Raw genomic sequence first — 21,949 nt, 5'->3', positions numbered from 1 at the left:
GTGACACAAAATCTCAATTTAATCCATTTTAAAATCAGGCTATAACAACAAAATGTGAAAAAAGTCAAAGAGTGTGAATACTTTCTGAAGGCACTGAGTATACAAAAAATTCAGAACAACTGCTCTTTCCATGACATAGATTGACCAGGTGAATGCTATGATCTCTTATTGATGTCACTTGTTAAATCCACTCCAATCAGTGTAGATGAATGGGAGGAGACAGTTTAAGGATTTTTAAGCCTTGAGACAATTGAGACATGGATTGTGTATGTGTGCCATTCAGAGGGTGAATGGGCAAGACAAAATATTTAAGTGCCTTTGAACGGGGTATGGTAGGTGCCAGGCGCACCGGTTTGTGTCAAGAACTGCAACACTGCTGGGTTTTTCATGCTCAACAGTTTCTGTGTGTATCAAGAATGGTCCACCACCCAAAGGACATTAAGCCAACTTAACACAACTTTGGGAAGCATTGGAGTCAACGTGGGCCAACATCCCTGTGGAACGCTTTCGATATCTTGTAGCCCCCATCCCTTAGGCAAGTGTCTTGGGCAATAGGGGCTTGGGGTTGTTACAAGACCGGGCCTGTATCGCCTCTCAGGACTGAGGCTAGGACAGTAGAACATCTAACTCGACCGGCATCCCTCCTCTCTCTTTCCACACAGTATATTCTGGGACACCGCTGCTCCCACACACATTACTGTACAGTGTTTACCATTGTATACTAAATGTTGTTTTTAAATAAACTAGTCATTTATTACCTTGTCGAAATTGTCTCGTGTTCCCTCCTGCATACACCTAAAAAGCACAGCTGAGCTCTCTAGATTGAATAGTGTTAGTGTGCATTATTATCTGACAGCGATTCAAATTAAAGCCTAGTTTGTTGGAACACAAATGAACTATCCTGAACCTAGAGGTAAGGTGTAGCTACTGTAGAGAAGCTGAATCCCCAATCAAATCGAGATGGAGCTACTTGCACCTTAGCCCAATAATGGACTAAAAGAGCCTACATAATGTTACTCCTTATAGTCCAAGGACCTTACATGTTCAGTTTAGACGTGACTCAATTCCCAATTGCTGTACGATTTGTTAAATTGCGTCAATTCAAATCTGGTGTAGGAACAAAAAGAGGTCAACACACGTCTTCTAAGATAGACTAGTATTTTAATTAATGCAAACACTTGAATGGTAAATATGATGTTCGTATATACGGGCCCACTGAAACACCACGCAGGGCAGACAGAGAACTGAGCTATTGTTTATAAGTTCTTCTTTAAATACTCTGACAGAGATAGTTCCCGCTCCCTACTGGGCCTGTCAGAGTAGAGGCTGGGTGTGGTTTAAACTTACCCAACCTATCGATGGCGCACAGGCTGGTCCCAGCCCCTTGACGCTTCACTGTTGCCGGGCATTGGTTGTTATCTTTACAACTTGTCTCGAGTCAGCAACCTCAGACATAGTTTGTTCTTCTTCATTGTAGCAGAACACATGTCCTTGAGCGGTTTAACAAAGAGGCAGTGTTTGTGTGAGTCACAAGTCTGTCTCAGCCTACCCCCTAACGGTTCCTCACATTAATCACAGCTTGTTATGTTAAACAATCTATATCAGTACAGCACAAACCTATTATGTTTAATCATTAATGTATTCTTTCTAAGCTAGGCATCACATCTAGTTATAAGAAAATAGATCCCCACAGATTCTAGAAACATAAAGCCCTCTACTTTCATATCACATCAAAATAATTTCCCAAATGCAAAATATGCACTTACTGTACACTGTTTTAACGAGTTTTAATACAGTTACAGCCAAAAATGTTCAGTGACAACATGTTTGTCATCCGTCTTCCGTTTCCACACAGGTGCAGTGTTGCCAAGTTAGTGACTTTGTCGCTATAATTAGCAAGTTGTCAGACCCCTCTAGCGACACATTTTCAAAAAAGCGACTAGCGACAAATCTAGTGACTTTTTCTGGTATTATTGGAGACTTTTGGAGACTCTGACGTGAAAGCACGTATCGTTCTTACTCTTCTCAACGAGCAGCGGGTGCTTTGTTACCCCCGTCCTAAAGCACTCACAGGTGGCCCAGTCCTCTCGCTGCAGTCAGAGCAGGAGATGTTAACCCCTCCGCGTCCAGACTGCAAATGAATCGCACATGCGGGAAACCGCCACTGGCTGTACCCGCCCTGGCTTACATTCAGGGCGGGATGTAAATGCAGGGTGTTTTTTATTCACTTTTTGTCTCTCCCACGACGTTATTCCTCTCTCCTACAGCGTCCATCACAATTACATGCACATGGACAATTATGCATATTAGGTGATGCCGTCACTTAGCGACTTCTAGCGACTTTTAGGACAGCCAATAGCTACTTTCCTTACTGAGGAGTTGGCAACACTGCACAGGTGTTCTGAGAGGCAGATAGCTAATTAGCACAGGTAGGCCTACGCCTCTGTCTTCTGTCTATAAACAAGCGCTGTAACATGTAAATATGACAGCGTGGGAACCCTATAAAGGTGTGTAGTAATTTAACCTTGAGTTTTTGGAGAAAACAAATCTTGCTGATATGAAAGATATGTTCCTTATGTTTCCAAAACCGTAACGCAAGCAATGCAATGTGAAGACTTATAGAAAACGTTTGACCTGTGTCATTGCCAACAAAGGGTATATAACAAAGTATTGAGAAACTTTTGTTATTGACCAAATACTTATTTTCCACCATAATTTGCAAATAAATTCATAAAAAATCCTACAATGTGATTTTCTGGATTTTCTTTCCTCATTTTGTCTGTCATAGTTGACGTGTACCTATGATGAAAATTACAGACCTCTCTCATCTTTTTAAGTGGGAGAACTTGCACAATTGGTGGCTGACTAAATACTTTTTTTCCCCACTGTAACCAATCCTCTCCGATCTACATCTAGTGCCAGGGGTTGATTTGGGATTCAGAGTTTGAGTAGGCCTACCGCATATACTGAACAAAAATATAACCGCAACATGTAAGGTGTTGGTCCCATGTTTCATGAGCTGAAATAAAAGATCCCCTACATTTTCCATACACTCAAAATGCTTATTTCTCTCAAATTGTGTGCACAAATTTGTTTACATCCCTGTTATTGAGCATCTTTCCTTTGCCAAGATATTCCATCCACCTGACAGATGTGGTATATCAAGAAGCTGATTAAACAGCATGATCATTACACAAGTGCAACTTGTGCACGAATGTGCAGTTTTGTCACACAACACAATGCCACAGATGTCTCAAGTTTTGAGGGAGTGTGCAATTGGCATGCTGACTGCAGGAATGTCCACCAGAGCTGTTGACAGAGAATTGAATGTTAATTTCCCTACCATAAGCCGCCTTCAACGTTGTTTTAGAGAATTTGGCAGTACGCCCAACCGGCCTCACACAACCGCAGATCACGTGTAACTACGCCAGCCCAGGACCTCCACATCCGGCTTCTTTACCTGTGGGATCGTCTGAGACCAGCGACCCGGACAGCTGATGAAACTGAGGAGTATTTATGTCTGTAATAAAGCCCTTTTGTGGGGAAAAACTCATTCTGACTGGCTGTGCCTGGCTCCCCAGTGGGTGGGCCTATGCCCTCCCAGGCCCACCCATGGCTGCGCCCCTGCCCATTCATGTGAAATCCATAGATTAGGGCCTAATGAATTTATTTTAATTGAATGATTTCCTTATATGAACTGTAACTCAGTTAAATTGTTGAAATTGTTGCATGTTGCGTTTATATTTTTGTTCAATATACATGCTGGAATAGATGTGTCAATTAATCAATTATTGTCATCCATATGTTGATTTATTTATTTCAGGTGGATGCCCTAATTCGTAAACATGGGCACCCTCATAGATATCATCCTGACTAACTTACCCTCTAAATACACCTCCGCTGTCTTCAACCAGGATCTTAGCGATCACTGCCTTATTGCCTGCATCCGTAATGGGTCCGCGGTCAAACGACCACCCCTCATCACTGTCAAACGCTCCTTAAAACACTTTAGCGAGCAGGCCTTCCTAATTGACCTGGCCCAGGTATCCTGGATGGATATCGATCTCATTCCGTCAGTAGAGGATGCCTGGTTGTTCTTTAAAAGTGATTTCCTCTCAATCTTAAATAAGCATGCCCCATTCAAAAAATTCAGAACTAAGAACAGATATAGCCTCTGGTTCTCCTCAGATTTTACTGCCCTTGACCAGCACAAAAACATCCTGTGGCGTACTGCATTAGCATCGAATAGCCCCCGCGATATGCAACTTTTCAGGGAAGTTAGGAACCAATATACACAAGCAGTTAGGAAAGCAAAGGCTAGCTTTTTCAAACAGAAATGTGCATCCTGTAGCACTAACTCCAAAAAGTTTTGGGACACTGTAAAGTCCATGGAGAATAAGAGCACCTCCTCCCAGCTGCCCACTGCACTGAGGCTAGAAAACACTATCACCACCGATAAATCTACAATAATCGAGAATTTCAACAAGCATTTTGCTACGGCTGGCCATGCTTTCCACCTGGCTACCACTATCCCGGCCACCAGCTCTGCATGTCACGGATTCTGCCGAGACTGCCCTTCCTTCTGGCTCGGGCAGGCTTTGGCGTTCGTCGTCACCGGAGTACTAGCTGCTGCCGCTCTATGTTATATGTTTCTATGTTCATTTGATTGTTGTCTGTTGTTGCACACCTGTTCCCTATTATGTTAGTTTGTCTTCCCTATTTAACATGTTCCCGTCCACTGTGTGGTGTGCATGTTTATTTTCTTGTACGAGTGTCATTTTGTGAGCGGATTTTGCTCCTCCCTTGTTGTTGGAGGTTTTGCTTGTATTTCTTTACTACTCAGTAAAGTGGTTCTTCATCTCATTCTGTGTCCTGCGCTTGACTCTGGCCTACCGCATTCCACCGACATTCGTGACAGAAACAGGTGCTGCGGTTAGGGAGACGGGGAGAGGGACCGTCCCCTGCACCAACTGTGGCCGCAGAGGACACACTGCTGGTCGGTGCTGGGGAGGGTCCTCAGGAGGTTGAGGCAGCAGGCAGGGTACTGGTCGACCGTCTCAGGTGAGTAGGCACCCGAGCCTCCTGTTGCTAATTTGTGTATTGATATTGTTTTTCCAGAATTTTCCCCCCATTCCCAGCATAAGGCGCTAGTAGATTCAGGCATGGCTGGGAATTGTATTGATCGCCAGTATGCTCGTAGTTTAGGGATTCCTACTGTGTCTGTTGATAAACCTTTCCCTGTGCACGCGTTAGATAGTCGCCCGTTAGGGTCAGGTATAATCAGGGAGGTCACCACCTCACTCCTGATGAGGACGCAGGGGGGTCATGAGGAGAGGATTAGCCTCTATCTGATTGATTCTCCTGCGTATCCTGTGGTGTTGGGACTTCCCTGGTTAACCATTCATGAACCCACGATTTCATGGCAACAGAGGGCTCTTAAGGGATGGTCCGGTCAGTGTTCAGGGAGGTGTGTAGGAGTTTCCTTGGGGGCAACTATGGTGGAAAGTCCAAACCAGGTTTCCACTATGCACATTCCTGCCGAGTATGCCGTTTTGGCTATCGCCTTCAGTAAAAAGAGGGCGACTAAATTACCACCCCATCGTCCAGGGGATTGCGAGATAAATCTCCAGGTAGGAGCTACTCTTCCCCGGAGTCACGTGTATCCTTTGTCTCAGGAGGAGAGGGCGGCTATGGAGACATATGTCACCGAGTCTCTGAGACAGGGATACATTCGGCCATCCACTTTACCTGTCTCCTCGAGTTTCTTTTTTGTGAAGAAGAAGGATGGTGGTTTACGCCCGTGCATTGATTACCGTGGCTTAAATCAGATTACCATCAAGTACAGCTATCCATTACCCCTGATAGCTAGTATGACAGAATCATTGCACAGGGCACGCTTCTTCACAAAATTGGATCTCAGGAGCGCGTACAACCTAGTGCGTATCCGGGAGGGAGATGAGTGTAAGACCGCATTTAGTACCACCTCTGGACATTATGAGTATCTTGTCATGCCATACGGGTTAATGAATGCTCCGTCAGTCTTCCAATCATTTGTGGATGAGATTTTCAGGGACCTGCACGGACAAGGGGTAGTGGTGTATATTGATGACATACTTATATACTCCACTACAAGAGCCAAGCATGTGTCCCTGGTGCGTAAACTGCTTGGAAGACTGTTGGAGCATGACCTGTATGCTAAGGCAGAGAAATGCCTGTTCTTTCAGGAGTCCATCTCCTTCCTAGGTTACCACATGTCTGCGTCTGGGGTGAGGATGGAGAGTGACCGCATTTCGGCCGTGCGTAATTGGGCGACTCCAACCACGGTAAAGGAGGTGCAGCGATTCTTGGGGTTTTCCAACTACTACCGGAGGTTTATCCAGGGCTTTGGTCAGGTAGCGGCTCCCATTACCTCGTTGCTGAAGGGGGGACCGGTGCGTCTGCGGTGGCCAGCTGAGGCGGACAGGGCTTTTAGTCACCTGAAGGACCTGTTTACCTCGGCTCCAGTGCTGGCTCATCCGGATCCCTCCTTGGCCTTCACGGTTGAGGTGGACGCGTCCGAGGCTGGGATAGGCGCTGTACTTTCTCAGCGCTCGGGCACGCCACCCAAGCTACGCTCCTGTGCTTTCTTTTCGAAGAAGCTCAGCCCGGCGGAGCGCAACTATGATGTGGGGGACTGGGAGTTGTTGGCGGTGGTCAAAGCCCTGAAAGCGTGGAGACATTGGCTTGAGGGGGCTAAACACCCTTTTCTCATTTTGACTGACCACCGCAATCTGGAGTACACCGAGCGGCGAGGAGGTTAAACCCTCGCCAGGCAAGGTGGTCCATGTTTCTAACCCGTTTTGTTTTCACCCTTTCTTACAGGCCAGGCTCCCAGAATGGTAAGGCAGATGCTCTGTCCCGACTGTATGACACGGAGGAGAGTTCCGTGGAGCCCACTCCCATACTTCCGGCGTCGTGTCTGGTGGCACCGGTGGTGTGGGAGATTGACACGGACATCGAGCGGGCGTTACGTAACGAACCCTCTCCTCCCCAGTGTCCAGAGGGTTGTAAGTACGTACTGCTGGAGGTCCACGATCGTTTGATCTATTGGGCTCACACGTCACCCTCCTATGGTCACCCTAGCATCGGTCGGACAGTAACCTGTCTTAGTGGGAAGTACTGGTGGCCCACCTTAGCCAAAGACGTGAGGGTTTATGTTTCCTCCTGCTCGGTGTGCGCCCAGTGTAAGGCTCCTAGACACCTGCCCAGAGGGAAATTACAACCCCTACCCGTTCCACAACGACCGTGGTCCCACCTATCGGTGGATTTTATGACTGATCTTCCTCCCTCAAGAGGGAACACAACCATCCTGGTCGTTGTGGATCGGTTTTCTAAGTCCTGTCGCCTCCTTCCTCTGCCCGGACTCCCTACGGCCCTACAAACTGCCGAGGCCCTTTTTACACACGTCTTCCGGCACTACGGGGTGCCTGAGGATATAGTGTCTGATCGGGGTTCCCAATTCACCTCAAGGGTTTGGAGGGCGTTCATGGAACGGTTGGGGATCTCAGTTAGCCTTACCTCAGGTTTTCACCCCGAAAGTATCGGGCAGGTGGAGAGAATTAACCAGGAGGTGGGTAGGTTTCTGAGGTCGTGTTGCCAGGACCGGCGAGGGGAGTGGTCGGTTTTCCTTCCCTGGGCAGAGATGGCTATAAACTCCAACCGCCACTCCTCAACTGACCTCACTCCTTTCCAGTATGTGTTAGGTTATCAGCCGGCCCTGGCACCGTGGCATCAGAGCCAGATCGAGGTACCTGCAGTGGACGAGTGGGTTCGGCGCTCGCAGGAGACCTGGGACGCTACACATGAACACCTGCAGCGGGCCATCAGGCATCAGAAGGCGAGCGCCGACCGCTACCGCAGTGAGGACCGGGTCTGGCTCTCGACCCGAAACCTGCCCCTTCGCCTGCCCTGCTGGAAGTTGGGTAGGCGGTTTGTGGGCCCATTTAAAGTCCTGAGGAGATTGAACGAGGTATGTTATAGGTTACAGCTTCCTATTCATTATCGTATTAACCCCTCGTTCCATGTGTCTCTCCTCAGGCCGGTGGTAGCTGGTCCACTCCAGGAGTCTGAGATACGGGAGGTTCCTCCGCCCCCACTGGACATCGAGGGGGCACCGGCATACTCGGTCCGTTCCATCCTGGATTTGAGGCGTCGGGTGGGGGGCCTGCAGTATCTCGTGGAGTGGGAGGAGTACGGTCCGGAGGAGCGGTGCTGTGTTCCTAGGAGGGATATCCTCGATCCCTCCTTGTTGAGAGAATTCCATCAGAATCATCCCACTCGCCCCGCGCCGCGTCCTCCTGGCCGTCCCCGAGGCCGGTGTCGACGCACGGCTGGAGCCGCGCATCAGGGGTGGGGTACTGTCACAGATTCTGCCGAGACTGCCCTTCCTTCTGGCTCGGGCAGGCTTCGGCGTTTGTCATCACCGGAGTACTAGCTGCTGCCGCTCTATGTTATATGTTTCTATGTTCATTTGATTGTTTTCTATTGTTGCACACCTGTTCCCTATTATGTTAGTTTGTCTTCCCTATTTAACCTGTTCCCATCCACTGTGGTGTGCATGTTTATTTTGTTGTACGAGTGTCATATTGTGAGCGGGTTGGCGCCTCCCTTGTTGTTGGAGGTTTTGCTTGTATTTCTTTACTACTCAGTAAAGTGGTTCTTCATCTCATTTTGTGTCCTGCGCTTGACTCTGGCCTACCGCATTCCACCGACATTCGTGACACTGCACCCTCCGCTGCAACTTGGCCATGCCCCCCCCGCTTCTCCTTCACACAAATTCAGACAACTGATGTTCTGAAAGAGCTGAAAAATCTGGACCCCTACAAATCATCTGGGCTAGACAATCTGGACCCTTTCTTTCTAAAATTAGCAGCCGAAATTGTCGCAACCCCTATTACTAGCCTGTTCAACCTCTCTTTCGTAACGTCTGAGATCCCCAGAGATTGGAAAGCTGTCGCGGTCATCCCCCTCTTCAAAGGGGGTGACACTCTAGATCCAAACTGTTACAGACCTATATCCATCCTGCCCTGCCTTTCAAACGTTTTTGAAAGCCAAGTTAACAAACAGATCACCGACCATTTCGAATCCCACCGTACCTTCTCCGCTATACAATCCGGTTTCCGAGCTGGTCATGGGTGCACCTCAGCCACGCTCAAGGTCCTAAACGATATTATAACCGCGATAATAGACAGTACTGTGCAGCCGTCTTCATCGACCTGGCCAAGGCTTTCGACTCTGTCAACCACCGCATTCTTATTGGCAGACTAAATAGCCTTGGTTTCTCAAATGACTGCCTCGTCTGGTTCACCAACTGCTTCTCAGATAGAGTTCATGGCAGTCTCTATGGGGGTGCCACAGGGTTCAATTCTCGGGCCGACTCTTTTCTCTGTGTGTATATCAATGATGTCGCTCTTGCTGCTGGTGACTCTCAGATCCACCTCTACGCAGACGACACCATTTTGTATACATCTGGCCCTTCGTTGGACACTGTGAGTTTCCCGAGTGGCGCAGTGGTCTAAGGCACTGCATCGGAGTGCTAGCTGTGCCACTAGAGATCCTGGTTCGAATCCAGGCTCTGTCGTAGCCGGCCGCGACCGGGAGACCCATGGGGCAGCGCGCAATTGGCCCAGGGTAGGGGAGGGAATGGCCGGCAGGGATGTAGCTCAGTTGATAGAGCATGGCGTTTGCAACGCCAGGGTTGTGGGTTCGATTCCCACAGGGGATATGAATAAAAAATAATGTATGCACTAACTGAGCTTCAATGCCATACAAAACTCCTTCCGTAGCCTCCAACTGCTCTTAAACACTAGTAAAACTAAATGCATGCTCTTCAATCGAACGCTGCTGGCACCTGCCCACCCGACTAGAATCACTACTCTCGGCGGGTCTGACCTAGAGTATGTGGACAACTACAAATACCTAGGTGTCTGGTTAGACTGTAAACTATCCTTCCAGACTCACATAAAGCATCTCCAATCCAAAGTTAAATCTAGAATTGGCTTCCTATTTCGCAACAAAGCCTCCTTCACTCATGCTGCCAAACATGCCCTCGTTAAACTGACTATCCTACCGATCCTTGACTTCGGCGATGTCATTTACAAAATAGCCTCCAACACTCTACTCAGCAAATTGGATGTAGTCTATCACAGTGCCATCCGTTTTGTCACCAAAGCCCCATATACTACCCACCACTGTGACCTGTCCGCTCTTGTTGGCTGGTCCTTACTACATATTCGTCGCCAAACCCACTGGCTCCAGGTCATCTATAAATCACTGCTAGGCAAATCCCCGCCTTATCTTAGCTCATTGGTCACCATAGCAACACCCACCCGTAGTATGCGCTCCAGCAGGTATATCTCACTGGTCATCCCCAAAGCCAACACCTCCTTTGGCCGCCATTCCTTCCAGTTCTCTGCTGCCAATGACTGGAACGAACTGCATCTCTGAAGCTGGAGACTCTTATCTCCCTCACTAACTTTAAGCATCAGTTGTCAGAGCACCTTACCCGATCACTGCACCTGTACACAGCCCATCTGAAATTAGCCCACCCAACTACCTCATCCCCATATTGTTATTTATTTTGCTCATTTGCACCCCAGTATCTCTATTTTCACATCATCTCTTGCACATCTATCATTCCAGTGTTAATACTAAATTGTAATTATTTTGCACTATGGCCTATTGATTGCCTTACCTCCATAACTTGCTACCTTTGCACACACTGTATATAGATTTTCTGTTGTAGTTTTGACTTTATGTTTTGTTTACCCCATATGCAACTCTGTGTTGTTGTTTTTTATCGCACTGCTTTGCTTTATCTTGGCCAGGTCGCAGTTGTAAATGAGAACTTGTTCTCAACTGGCTTACCTGGTTAAATAAAGGTGAAATAAATAAATAAAATAGTTTCTCTAGTTATGGCGTTTTCATGACAACTGGGAACTCAGGGAAAAAAAACGAGTTCAATTCATGACGTCATTGATTTTCAAGACGGAGCTCTAGAAAGATGCCGAGTTCTGACTGGGAATGCAGAGTTGTATGAGCGTTCAAAACGATTTTTCCCAGATTTTCGAGTTCCCAGTTGTTATGAACGCGGCAGATGTACTTACTGTAACTGCGAGTCATTTTCTGATTGCGTCACCACAAAGCGTCATTTTCTCAAAAACCGTTTGGTTTATTGTGTATATTTAAGGTGGATGTGCCCCGGCTGCCATCGACCCTCAAAATGACCAAATTACAATTTCTAAATGTATTTTTGACAGAACGGTTGATGTTAGCCGCCCAAGAGATATATAAGCAAGTGGAAGAGACAATATTAGAATACCAAGAAGAAATAATCCAGGGAAAGAGAGAGAATGATCAACTGAGACGCAAGCTTGGGATTCCATGGCCAGGTTAGTAACGAGCCTAGTTTTGCTAACGAGGATAATGAGCACACATTATGTAGCTAGCTATGTATTTGATCTGAAATATGCCGTTATGAATGTGCTTTGTTTTAGATAACCAACTATGAATGTGCCAGTGGCTAGCTTGGCAGGTTAGCTAGCTAGGTTAGCTAACTAAGCTACTGTATCTTTGTTAGCTTCAGTGCAGTCAGAGAGACAGTTAGCTAACGTTGCCTAGAAAATCGAGAAACACTATTTTCACGCCACGTCGATACGGAAGTGACTTTTTCGTAGCTGGTTAGGAAAAGGGTTAGGGAAAATGTTCTCCTAACCGGCTACGAAAAGTGTGCCTAGAAAATAACAGTTGTCAATACATTCTATATGTTTTGTTTCTCAATAGCTAGCTACTCAAACTCAGAACTGTGTGATAGCGCAAGTAAATGTGCTTTGCTAACAACGCTACATTTTCCCTTCTTGACTTTCAGACCGAGAGCCCTCTGCTCCTGTAGAATCCGAGGAGCAGGGAGGAATTGGGCAAAAGCAGGAACCAGAGCCCAGGCAGACTATGGAGAAACAGGAGGGAAGGACCAGGAAGGAGGAAAATCAGTTTAGAGGACCGGACTCTCAGTCTAGATTCACTCCGTCCAATGGAAACGATGACTATGATCAGAACCCACCTCAACCCACCTCACTCAGTGAGTTCCAAACTCACACTGGGGAGAGTAGAGAGGGAGGCTCTCTATCCAGCTCATCAATATCCAAACCAATCAAAACAGAGACTGAAGGACTGGGTGTTTGTCCTTTTGATCCGTCAAGTGACCCAAATGCATTCTCTTCAGTGAACCTTGACCTTTCGGCAGCACAGAGTGAGAACAGTGTAAGTATGATGGGGGTAGAAGGTGATGACAGACTACCGTCAGGGTATAAGAGTCTACAGATACCACTACACATGGAACAGTCCCTTCAAAATCACCACAACACAGCGTTGTGTTGCAAGGTGTGTGGGAAACCCTGTAGACATATGGGCCATTTAAACGCACACATGCAAATGCACACAAATGAGAAGCCATTTCTCTGCGGCTTGTGTGGTAAGTCCTTTAGCTCGTCCGGGAGGTTGAAAGGTCACCAGAGGATTCACACAGGGGAGAAGCCCTATCAGTGCCATATCTGTAGGAAACGGTTCAATCAGACCGCACACCTGACGGTACACCTGAGAGTCCACACAGGTGAGAAACCGTTCAGTTGTCCCGTCTGTGGGAAGAGCTTCAGTCAGTCCAACAAGGTGAAAAGACACCTTGTAACACATTCTAGGGACAGGACGTTCCTACCAGGCCTATGAGGGAGATGCGGTAGATGTTTAAGTGGAAATGTACAGGATAGGGGTTATAACTCCATTTCAAATCCATTTCAGTGTAGGAAATGATTTGAAAATGTTTAGGCTAGCTATTTATTAGTTTAGGCTGGCTATTTATAATAATGTGTCTAATCAAGCATTTTACCTCAATGGCATTGTCTATGTAAAGCAATTGTCAAAAGGTATTTTTTACATTGTTACGCCTACAAGTACTGAAACAGAATTTTCTGTAATACTTTTTGGAAATCAATGGACATAAACATCCAAACTACTTATTGTATTTTTAAAGCATGAAACCAACGTGATTTTGGTGAAAATAGTTATTGGGCAGTTGGATGTAAATGGGATGTTTTGGACATTGTTGTGTTGTGTATTTTGGTAAATAAATGTCAGAATTCTTGAAACAAACCATCAGATTTTTCGTTTTTATTTAGTGGTGGAGGTTTGGATGATTGTCGTCCCTCAAAACATTAGATGTCAAGAAGATGTTAGAATGTGAAAAGTTGAGTGAATGATCGAAGCTGGTGATTCAAAGGAAAGAAGCAACCCTCCAAAGCGGGAGAGCTTCATAATTGCTGAAAATCGGCTGACTTAAAATATTAATTTAGTCGAGCTCAGTATGTAGAACTCTAGAGCGTTGTAGAACTCTAGAACTCTAGAACGTTATAGAACTCTAGAACATAGAATCAATCCTGGGAACAGGATGTTGTCAACAAACAACTACTCTGGTCTCGTACCCCCTCAACTGTCCACTATTGCCTGAATTATGTGATGTTCTACCTGAAAATGAAAAACCATTCATAACAAATATAATAAACATGAAAGAGTGCATGTTCATCCTTTCTTCCTATGTGGGTTCCAGGACTATGAGAACACGGATGACTTCTGGTGCTGTGCGGTGTGGAGGGAAGGCCAGGAGGAGGTGGAGGGTGTGGTTCCCAGTACCTGGGTGGTGGGCAGGAAGGTCCTGTGGCCTCCAGCCAATGGCAGGAAAGCTCTGAAAGAGAGACACAAGCCAGGAGCCAATTGGATGACATATGACCTTGTTAAGGTCAAACTATTCTCAGGTACTGAAGCATCTTACCTACCACGTACACAATGTTGAGTTCTTAGTGGTTATGTTTGATGTTTAAATACCTTATTGAAGAATTTCCCCTAAAGTTCTCAGAAAATCAAGTGCAGTAATACATGTGAAATGTAAATAAGCTCCTTGTAGTGTGTCACCCCAGTGACTGAAAGAATAACTGTTTCATGATCCCATATCCCTCTTTACCTTTGTTTGTGCCAAACTACCAATTCTCTGAATGCTCTCAGGGCAGTTGCAGTTACACACTTAATGTGTTGAGAAATCTGTTGAGAAATCTGTTGTGAAATGTAATGTTTTTAATTGTACAGAACTGCCTTAATTTTGCTGGACCCCAGGAAGAGTAGCTGCAATGGGGATCCACAATAAATACAAAATACTCTAGCCGAATCCCAGATCTGTGACTGACAAACATATCTGGGACTCAGGCTAGCTACCCTGTATGGTTTCAGAATCTCTGGAAGAGTGCGAAGGCTACAGTAGGTCCAGTGATGAGCTCACTGACAATGGCGACAGTGAGCCCAACACGCAGAAGAAGATGAGGAGGAGGAGGAAGAGGAGGACGGGTGAGGGACACGTTTCCGCTCAGTGTGAGACAGCTTAAACATAGACGTTGATAAATTAGGATTGCTTCTGTAGAACAGTGTGTTTAACGAACATTTGATTTCCATCAACTTTTACAAAAGGCACTGAGCAGATACCTCAAGGAGGACCCAGTGGAGATGGAAGGACACACACAGGTGACAGAATCCTTAGAGAATGTATTGGGCCACCGTGTTGTACTTTCACTAAACTAGCCATATGTATGAAACACAATTCTGTAGTGTTACATGATGTGTAGCTGTACTCATACATGTATACTCATTGCCTGTTTATCCAAAGGTGTGTCAGGATCATCAAACTCTCCTCCTCTGAAGAGGAGAGTGATGACGAAACCTGGAACCCTGGAGGACAGTTCTGGAGCTCTAGAAGCAGAACCGCAGCTGGATCCATCTGAGCTCAGAGGGCAAGTTTCACTACATCTACCAGTGTTCCCATTGGTTTGTCACACAAATGTTCTATGTCAGTTTGAGGCGTTGTATGTGTTCCGATCAGCCTCTTTTGTTGTGTTATTACAGCCTGGATGACTCACTCAACAAGGAGAGCTACCTCATAGAGGGACCACACTCTTCTGACGCATGTAAGAGAAACAGAGACTCAGTCTAATGGTCATGTGTGAATGTTGCCCATATGAGGGTTTTAATACGCTTAATAATACATATTAATACGTTACACGTTTTACTGAATGTTGTATATAGTTGAAGAGAATACATAAACCTACTGTATGTGAATTACTTCCTTGGTATTTCCACTCTTGCTTTTTTTAGGGGACGCTGTTTTTCCAACCTCACAGTCCAGGGAGGGAGCATTCCTAAGGTATGTGCTGCAGCTGAAGAATGTAACCGTGGCACTACGAATGCCAAGGCATATGGATAAGAAGTAAGAACACTCTGATGTAAGTGCTGTGGAATTAAGTGTCCTCCCTTTGAAAAATGTTTTGTGTGTTTGTAGTGGACAGGATATGATGGGAAACCTGCTGAATTCAACCCAAAGTTTTCCTCTTCCAAATGACCGTAAGTATAATCTTTATTTAGTCAATCTGGTCAATCACACAGAAATGCATAATGGCCTGTTTCATGGACCCAGATTACGCCTATTCCAGGATTTAAAAGCCATCACCGTTGGCATGCATTTCAATCCAGGTGTAGGATTAATCTGAATCTGGGAGCCGATAAAGATTCAATTAAATTCCATTCATTCCATTGTACCACATTCTGACTCTCCATCTCCAGAGTTCCAGGAGCAGGTCTTGGGTCTGCTGGTGGACATCAGACAGTCAGTGTGGGATCTAGGAGGAAGGGTGGGAGTTCTAGAACACTGGGGTGGTTCTAGGGGTTCTGGAACAGATTTCCATTTTGACGTGTGCGGAAGCTACGAGGACATGGCCAACCTGGAGAAAGTTCTAGAGCCTCCGGAGGTAGCTTCCCAGATGGTACGTGGATTTGCAGAGCATTGAATGATACGCTAGCATTACAATGGCAGTGTTGTTGGAACCCCAATGTACATGAAATAACTAGTTGTCTTTGTTTGTTTCTCAGAAACAGTTCCTGAGCAGGATCGGTGGGAACACCTTGAGGGAAAATGTCACCAGGGTGATGGAGAGGTGGGTACAGGACACACACACGCTTTTGGAATGATGAAATACTGACTCTGTTCTCTTACTAGGCTGATGACCAACGAATTGATGAGTACCTTCAACATGAAAGGAAGGAAAGGGACCAAGAAGAGTTTTCTCACACACTCCCTTAGCAAAATCATTATTGGTAAGAGTTACCTGCACACAATTGTATTCTCCCGACTCAATGGTTAATTACAATGTTTCGATCTGAAAGTCTTTGTCAGACCACGATGAGGATGGTGACTATAATCATTTTACTGCAGAAGTATTACATTTTCATCTTTGATGCCTCGTTTTAATGTGATTGAATGTCCACTGATCTTGTGTTCTCTCCTCTCTGAACCTTTCAGACAGCATCATGATCACCCACCCGTACGCCACAGAGTCTGCTGTGATGCACCTGATGGCCAACGTACTGAAGTATGCCCCAGACCGACGCGGAGGAGGAGGCAGACCCCCCAGACAGTCACCCCAGGTCCCCCATACCCAGAGACAGCAACACATCCAACAACACATCAACATCAAACAGGAGCAAGACTATTGATGTCTGTACACCTTCCTTCTAGCCTGTGTACAAGTCTGTTTGTGCTGTTATTCTACTCCTTGCCACTCATTGTCATGCCAAGGAGTGGGATGATAGCACAGACTGGTACCTAGGCTACCTTCCTACTCTACCTGGGTCGTATTCACTAGTAGGCACCACACCAGTGTTCATTTCGTCAAACAGAAAATAGTGACAAAAACATTCGGCAAAAACACAGATTTTTCAGTGGCAATTGACAAGACTATAACTGACTAAATAGACCCAGAAAAACTATAACTAAACTGATTTTTCATTTCAGTTGACTAAAACGAGACGGGAATAAATGATCTGACTAAAATCTGACTACTAAATAGAATGGACAAGAGCTTTTCAGTGATAAGCACAATTAATATTAGCAGCACAGATGCGCAGTGCAAGTGAGTTCAGCAGTGGGTAGGACCCGGCACATACAGCCTACATCAGCTGGTGGGCTGGGGGCGGAGCAAGCGATGAGTGGGGACAGACCGGCTCCGCTCCGCCTTCGATTATACACATCGCTCAGGCGACTCTCTTGCTTCCTCGTAGCTAAGCAGTCACCACCAGCCTTCTGGTTAGCTACCCTTTGCCTGGTTAAGAAACACAAGCTGCTTACGAAATTAAAAACAATAGCAGCATTGAGTTTAATAGTAAAACAACAGTCTAGCTATATTTTTCTCTCCCTTGAGTATCGCTCAACCCTCCCACTTTCCCCACTGCATTTCATAGCCAGGTTCTGCAGCCAACGTAGCCAAGTCTCCCTCTTTTCTTTAGAGAAAATGGCTTGAGAGATTACCGTTCAAAAGATATGACCCATAATACCGGCACTCTGGTTTTTTCTTTCTATCGTGTATTGGCGGGCCGCATTTTATATTCATAAAGAATATCGCGGGCCGTTCTAAAACTAGGCTACTTGTGGACCGGACCGTTAACCATTTGTTTAGGGCTACACCTTGTTCAGTCATGTTACCTCATTAGGTAGCTATAGCTAACAACCTGAGGGCGTGTTCAGCAGGATGCAACGTTTTTTGAACCTTCAGATATATATATATATGCTATGTAGAACAAACATGCCTCTATGACATGTTGAATAAGGAATAACATAGGCTCTATTCATGTTTGAGAACATTTAGCATCTGAACGTGGCCATGGTAACATTACCAGTAGCCTGCTGAACGTGGCCATGGTAACATTACCAGTAGCCTGCTGAACGTAGCCATGGTAACATTACCAGTAGCCTGCTGAACATAGCCATGGTAACATTACCAGTAGCCTGCTGAACGTAGCCATGGTAACATTACCAGTAGCCTGCTGAACGTAGCCATGGTAACATTACCAGTAGCCTGCTGAACATAGCCATGGTAACATTACCAGTAACCTATATGCAAACATTTGGTGGCACAGAAAGAAAGGAAAAGGTATAGCAAACAATTGATTGACTAAATTCCTCTTGCCTCTATACTATATCTGACTGGGTAAATAATTCCTCTTGCCACTATACTATATCTGACTGGGTAAATAATTCCTCTTGCCACTATACTATATCTGACTGGGTAAATAATTCCTCTTGCCACTATACTATATCTGACTGGGTAAATAACTTTATTTTGAGTTAATGTGGACCCAGTGACTCAGACTTGAGCACTTGTACCAGGACTCGAGCACTGGGACTCGGACTTCAGACATAGGGACTCGAGCACTTGGGACTTTATTGGGATTTGAGGTTTAGTGACTCGACTACATCACTGGGCGAAATGGTCATTAGCTCCCATTCAAAGTAATTAACCCCCTTTCTACTTCTGGACATCAATGTGGCTGTGGCATCTGGGGAACGTTGATTACAATGGCAATGACAAGACTGAGTGACGGAGGTGCAACCCATACTACTTTGTCAATACTTTAAAGGCACCATCTGGTGATAGTGCCTCTCTCTCGCTCTCTCTCTCTTCCTCCCTCCCTCCCAGCGCTTGTGTCTGTTTGTTTTTTATGTAATGTGCAATATCTATGTAGGCTGAATTAGGAATTTACATGGCCAGATAATTCTTAAATATGTTTGTCATATTTCTGCTGTTGGGAAGAGAATAGGATGTTATGGAGAAAAATATGTTGGTAGGACAAGTGTATGTATGTTTGTGCACATGGAAGTCAGTGATCTATGTTTACAATAGGTTAGTGAGGCAATACAAATGTGATGTGACTAAAATGAAAGGGCATTTAGTTGACAAAAAAACTATACTAAATCATTATTCAAATGACAAAAATGTGACTAAGACTTAATTATATTTTAGTCAAAATGACTAAGATTAGACTAAATCTAAAAAAAAGAGTGCCAAAATTGATACTGCACCAAATGGACTGAAACAAGTTCTTGCCAAGTCCATTGCTATCATTGTCAAGCCAAACATGAGTTTGCAAGAGATTTGCAAGAGCGCACACAGACTGGCATGGCATCCAGGCTAACACCTACTGTACTGTAGGCCTACCTGATGGACCCTCAGCCTCCTTCTGCTTTTATGTTTCACATTTATACATGCACTGTATCTATCATCATTAGTTGCCTTTTTGAATTTAACAATTTAATATTAAATATTGAATTTAGGATTAATTTCTCTTTGTTTTTTAAGTTATGATAAATGCATTTTTGGAATGTATGATGGGAAGAAAAAGTTCTGTAGTATTTTATAATGTACAAAGCCTTGACTTCTGGTTCTAAATAAAATGCATGCCTAGAGTTACAGTCACCGTGTGGTATGTGGTTTAAATATTTTTGATGAAAGTGAAAAATGTGTGCAGTATAATGGATAGTAAAGTAGACTATAACATTATTGTATATCAAAGACATTACAACTGAAAGTGATGTAGTTTGCTGCATATTTCATAATGTTTACTGAGATAAGATGTACTCGCTTTGTTTGAAGATATTATGCATATTCTGCTCATAGAACTTGATAATAGATCAAGTGTACGTTCTTCCATTTCTATGGTAGACGCGCCGATACTGTCTGGCGCGCTGACGTCACTTCCGCACAGTGCAACGTGCATGTTTGACAACAAGCTCTACGTGGATTTCGGGAATATCTTTTGCCTCAAATCGTCCAACGATGACTAAATTACAATATCTGAATGTGTATCTGACTGAGCGTCTCATGCAAGCTGCTGGGGAGATACTAAGAGTTGTTGCAGACACGTTCTCCGAGTACCAGGAAGAAATAGCCCGGACAAAGAGAGAGAACCAATACCTGAAACGACAGCTGAACACACCGGTACTACCGCAGGGTATGTAGCGAACTAGCTAGTGTAGTTCTCATTTTATCTAGGCCTTATCTTGCTTAGCTAGCTAACTAGTGTGTTTAAAACCCCCACCTGAATTGTATTTGATACTGTACTATAGGGAAGAGGGAGACATGCCGTTTTCAGAGCCAAAGTGTAGGGGTGGTCTCTTGTCATTTACTTGATGAAAGTCTGTCTCATGATTCCTTGGAGGCTGTCATTACATTATGTCTGTTTTCGTCTTTCCCCACAGCCCCTCCGCCCATACTGTCTTGCGTCCCGCAGCAGCAAACTCCCCCTGAGCAGCAGCACTGTGAGCAGGAGTGGAGCCCCAGGCTGGGCCAGGAGGACCTAGAGACCACACATATTAAAGAGGAACAGGGTGAACTCAGGGCCAGTCAGGAGGAAGAGCACCTTCAAGTACCGGAGTATGATACCAAAGAAGACTCCATATCTACTCCTCCCTGTGTGGAAAATAATGCGGACCGACCTCAGCCCTCACATCTTCCCCGAACCCAAACTGTGGAGAACAGAGAGGGGGAGTCTCTACTGACCAACACAACTGGAAAGATCAAAACAGAACCTGATGGCTATGGAGTATCACTATCAGAACCAACCAGTGACTCCCCTCAGTCTCAGCCCGTCTCTGAAGTAAATCCAGACTGTTCTAGAACACAACATCAGAACACTGAGAACACTGAAAGTGTTCCTATTGTTCCAAGAGATCTAGAAAGGAGACCAGAGGAGGACACACAGACACACTCATGTACTCGGTGTGGTGCCGTGTTCTGTGAACTATCCCAACTGGAGGCACACATGCTAGCCCACACAGTACCACACAGTGGTGACACTAGTCACAGGCAAATCAACTGCACAGTCTGTTGGAAGTCATTCACCTCTACCAGTTACCTCAAGGTCCACCAGCGTTCTCACACTAAGGAGAAGCCCTTTCACTGTGGTGTGTGTGGCAAGAGCTTCAGCTACTCAGGGAAGTTCAGGGAACACCAGCGGATCCACACGGGAGAGAGACCTTACCGTTGCCACATGTGTGGTAAACGCTTCAACCAGTCAGCCCACCTGAAGGCCCACCTGAGGGTACACACGGGGGAGAAACCCTACACCTGTCCTGTCTGTGGGAAAGGATTCAGTCAGTCCGGACAGATCAAGGGACACCTCAGAACTCACATTCAAGGGAGGTAGAAGAAAGATAACTTGGAGTGGAAAGAGCCCAGGAGTGGATAAAGGGTAACCTCGCAAGCCGCCTGATCTCGCGTGCTTACATGAATGGTTCGCTTCCACGGAATCAGTCTGGTAATTACGAGTCTAGATAGACAGAGCGTTCTCAAAATGCCCAGCGATTGGGAAGAGAAAGAGATAAATAAATTTCTTATTTTTTACTAATTTTACATATAATTGTAAGACTAGATGGTTATAGAATGTGTGATGTTTTTCGGACCCATAACTGAGGCACCGTATATCTGCATTGATTTGAATTGATTTTAGAGAGCTGCTCAATAACATGCTATGAAAAGACTTGGCTCATCCCCTGTATCACTAGGTGACACTAACTATGTTTGAGAGAAATATAATATTAATTTAGGTGTGATCCCCCTTTCTTTCCTGTTGATGATTCCATTTGGAGCTGGTTGTTCTCCTTGCAAATAAACTAACTCTGTCATATTGATTAAGTATGTGTGGGAACATTTCTTTCTGAATGTCTGTTAATGAATAAAACAAATGGTCACATCAGGTCAACGTTAGCCAGAGTGATCAGTGGGACTAGTGTTACAGACGACCTATCCTCACCAATGTTGTTGTAATACTATGTTTGAACACTAGATGGTACACTTGAATTGTTTCTCCTCCACGAAAGTGTTACAATGTTCAATATTATTGTCCTCGCAGGTCTTGCTGAGCAGCATAGCCTTAAATCCAGAAACAAAGTTATTGGTAAGTTTATACATAAACATTCCAGGGTTTTAGTAGGGTCCCTCCTATATTAGACATACAGTACCAGTCAAACGTTTGGACACACCTACTCATT

General features: G+C 45.3%; 1 protein-coding gene across 3 annotated transcripts; it reads left to right on the top strand.

Annotated features, from left to right (window-relative positions):
* Positions 1 to 11,194: 11,194 nt before the first annotated feature.
* On the top strand, positions 11,195 to 21,591 carry LOC311138698 (uncharacterized protein). 3 transcript variants are annotated; one of them, XM_084173486.1, is made up of 14 exons: positions 11,195 to 11,429; positions 11,906 to 12,297; positions 13,637 to 13,841; positions 14,311 to 14,424; positions 14,545 to 14,598; positions 14,741 to 14,864; positions 14,977 to 15,038; positions 15,226 to 15,274; positions 15,410 to 15,471; positions 15,691 to 15,890; positions 15,997 to 16,061; positions 16,124 to 16,221; positions 16,427 to 19,911; positions 20,159 to 21,591. In XM_084173486.1, the coding sequence occupies exons 1-13, from the start codon at positions 11,261 to 11,263 to the stop codon at positions 16,618 to 16,620; spliced, it is 1,788 nt and encodes a 595-aa protein (XP_084029612.1). In that variant the 5' UTR covers positions 11,195 to 11,260; the 3' UTR covers positions 16,621 to 19,911; positions 20,159 to 21,591. The 3 variants fall into 3 exon arrangements, with proteins under 3 accessions (XP_084029612.1, XP_084029611.1, XP_084029613.1); XM_084173485.1 differs by having other exon boundaries at positions 14,311 to 14,448; XM_084173487.1 differs by lacking the exons at positions 16,427 to 19,911; positions 20,159 to 21,591 and having other exon boundaries at positions 14,311 to 14,448; positions 15,997 to 16,211.
* The last annotated feature ends 358 nt before the right edge of the window (positions 21,592 to 21,949 follow it).

Source organism: Coregonus lavaretus, assembly GCF_964263955.1.
Source record: "Coregonus lavaretus genome assembly, chromosome: 12".
Classification (NCBI taxonomy): domain Eukaryota; kingdom Metazoa; phylum Chordata; class Actinopteri; order Salmoniformes; family Salmonidae; genus Coregonus; species Coregonus lavaretus.
This window is presented reverse-complemented; position numbering and strand designations above follow the sequence as displayed.

Excerpts from the sequence above, each read along its gene's own strand:
- LOC311138698 (XM_084173485.1), top strand. The coding sequence starts at position 11,261 with ATGACCAAATTACAATTTCTAAATGTATTTTTGACAGAACGGTTGATG. Across the intron at positions 14,449-14,544 it reads GGGACACGTTTCCGCTCAGT|GCACTGAGCAGATACCTCAA; the intron begins GTGAGACAGCTT and ends CTTTTACAAAAG. Across the intron at positions 14,599-14,740 it reads AGATGGAAGGACACACACAG|GTGTGTCAGGATCATCAAAC; the intron begins GTGACAGAATCC and ends GTTTATCCAAAG.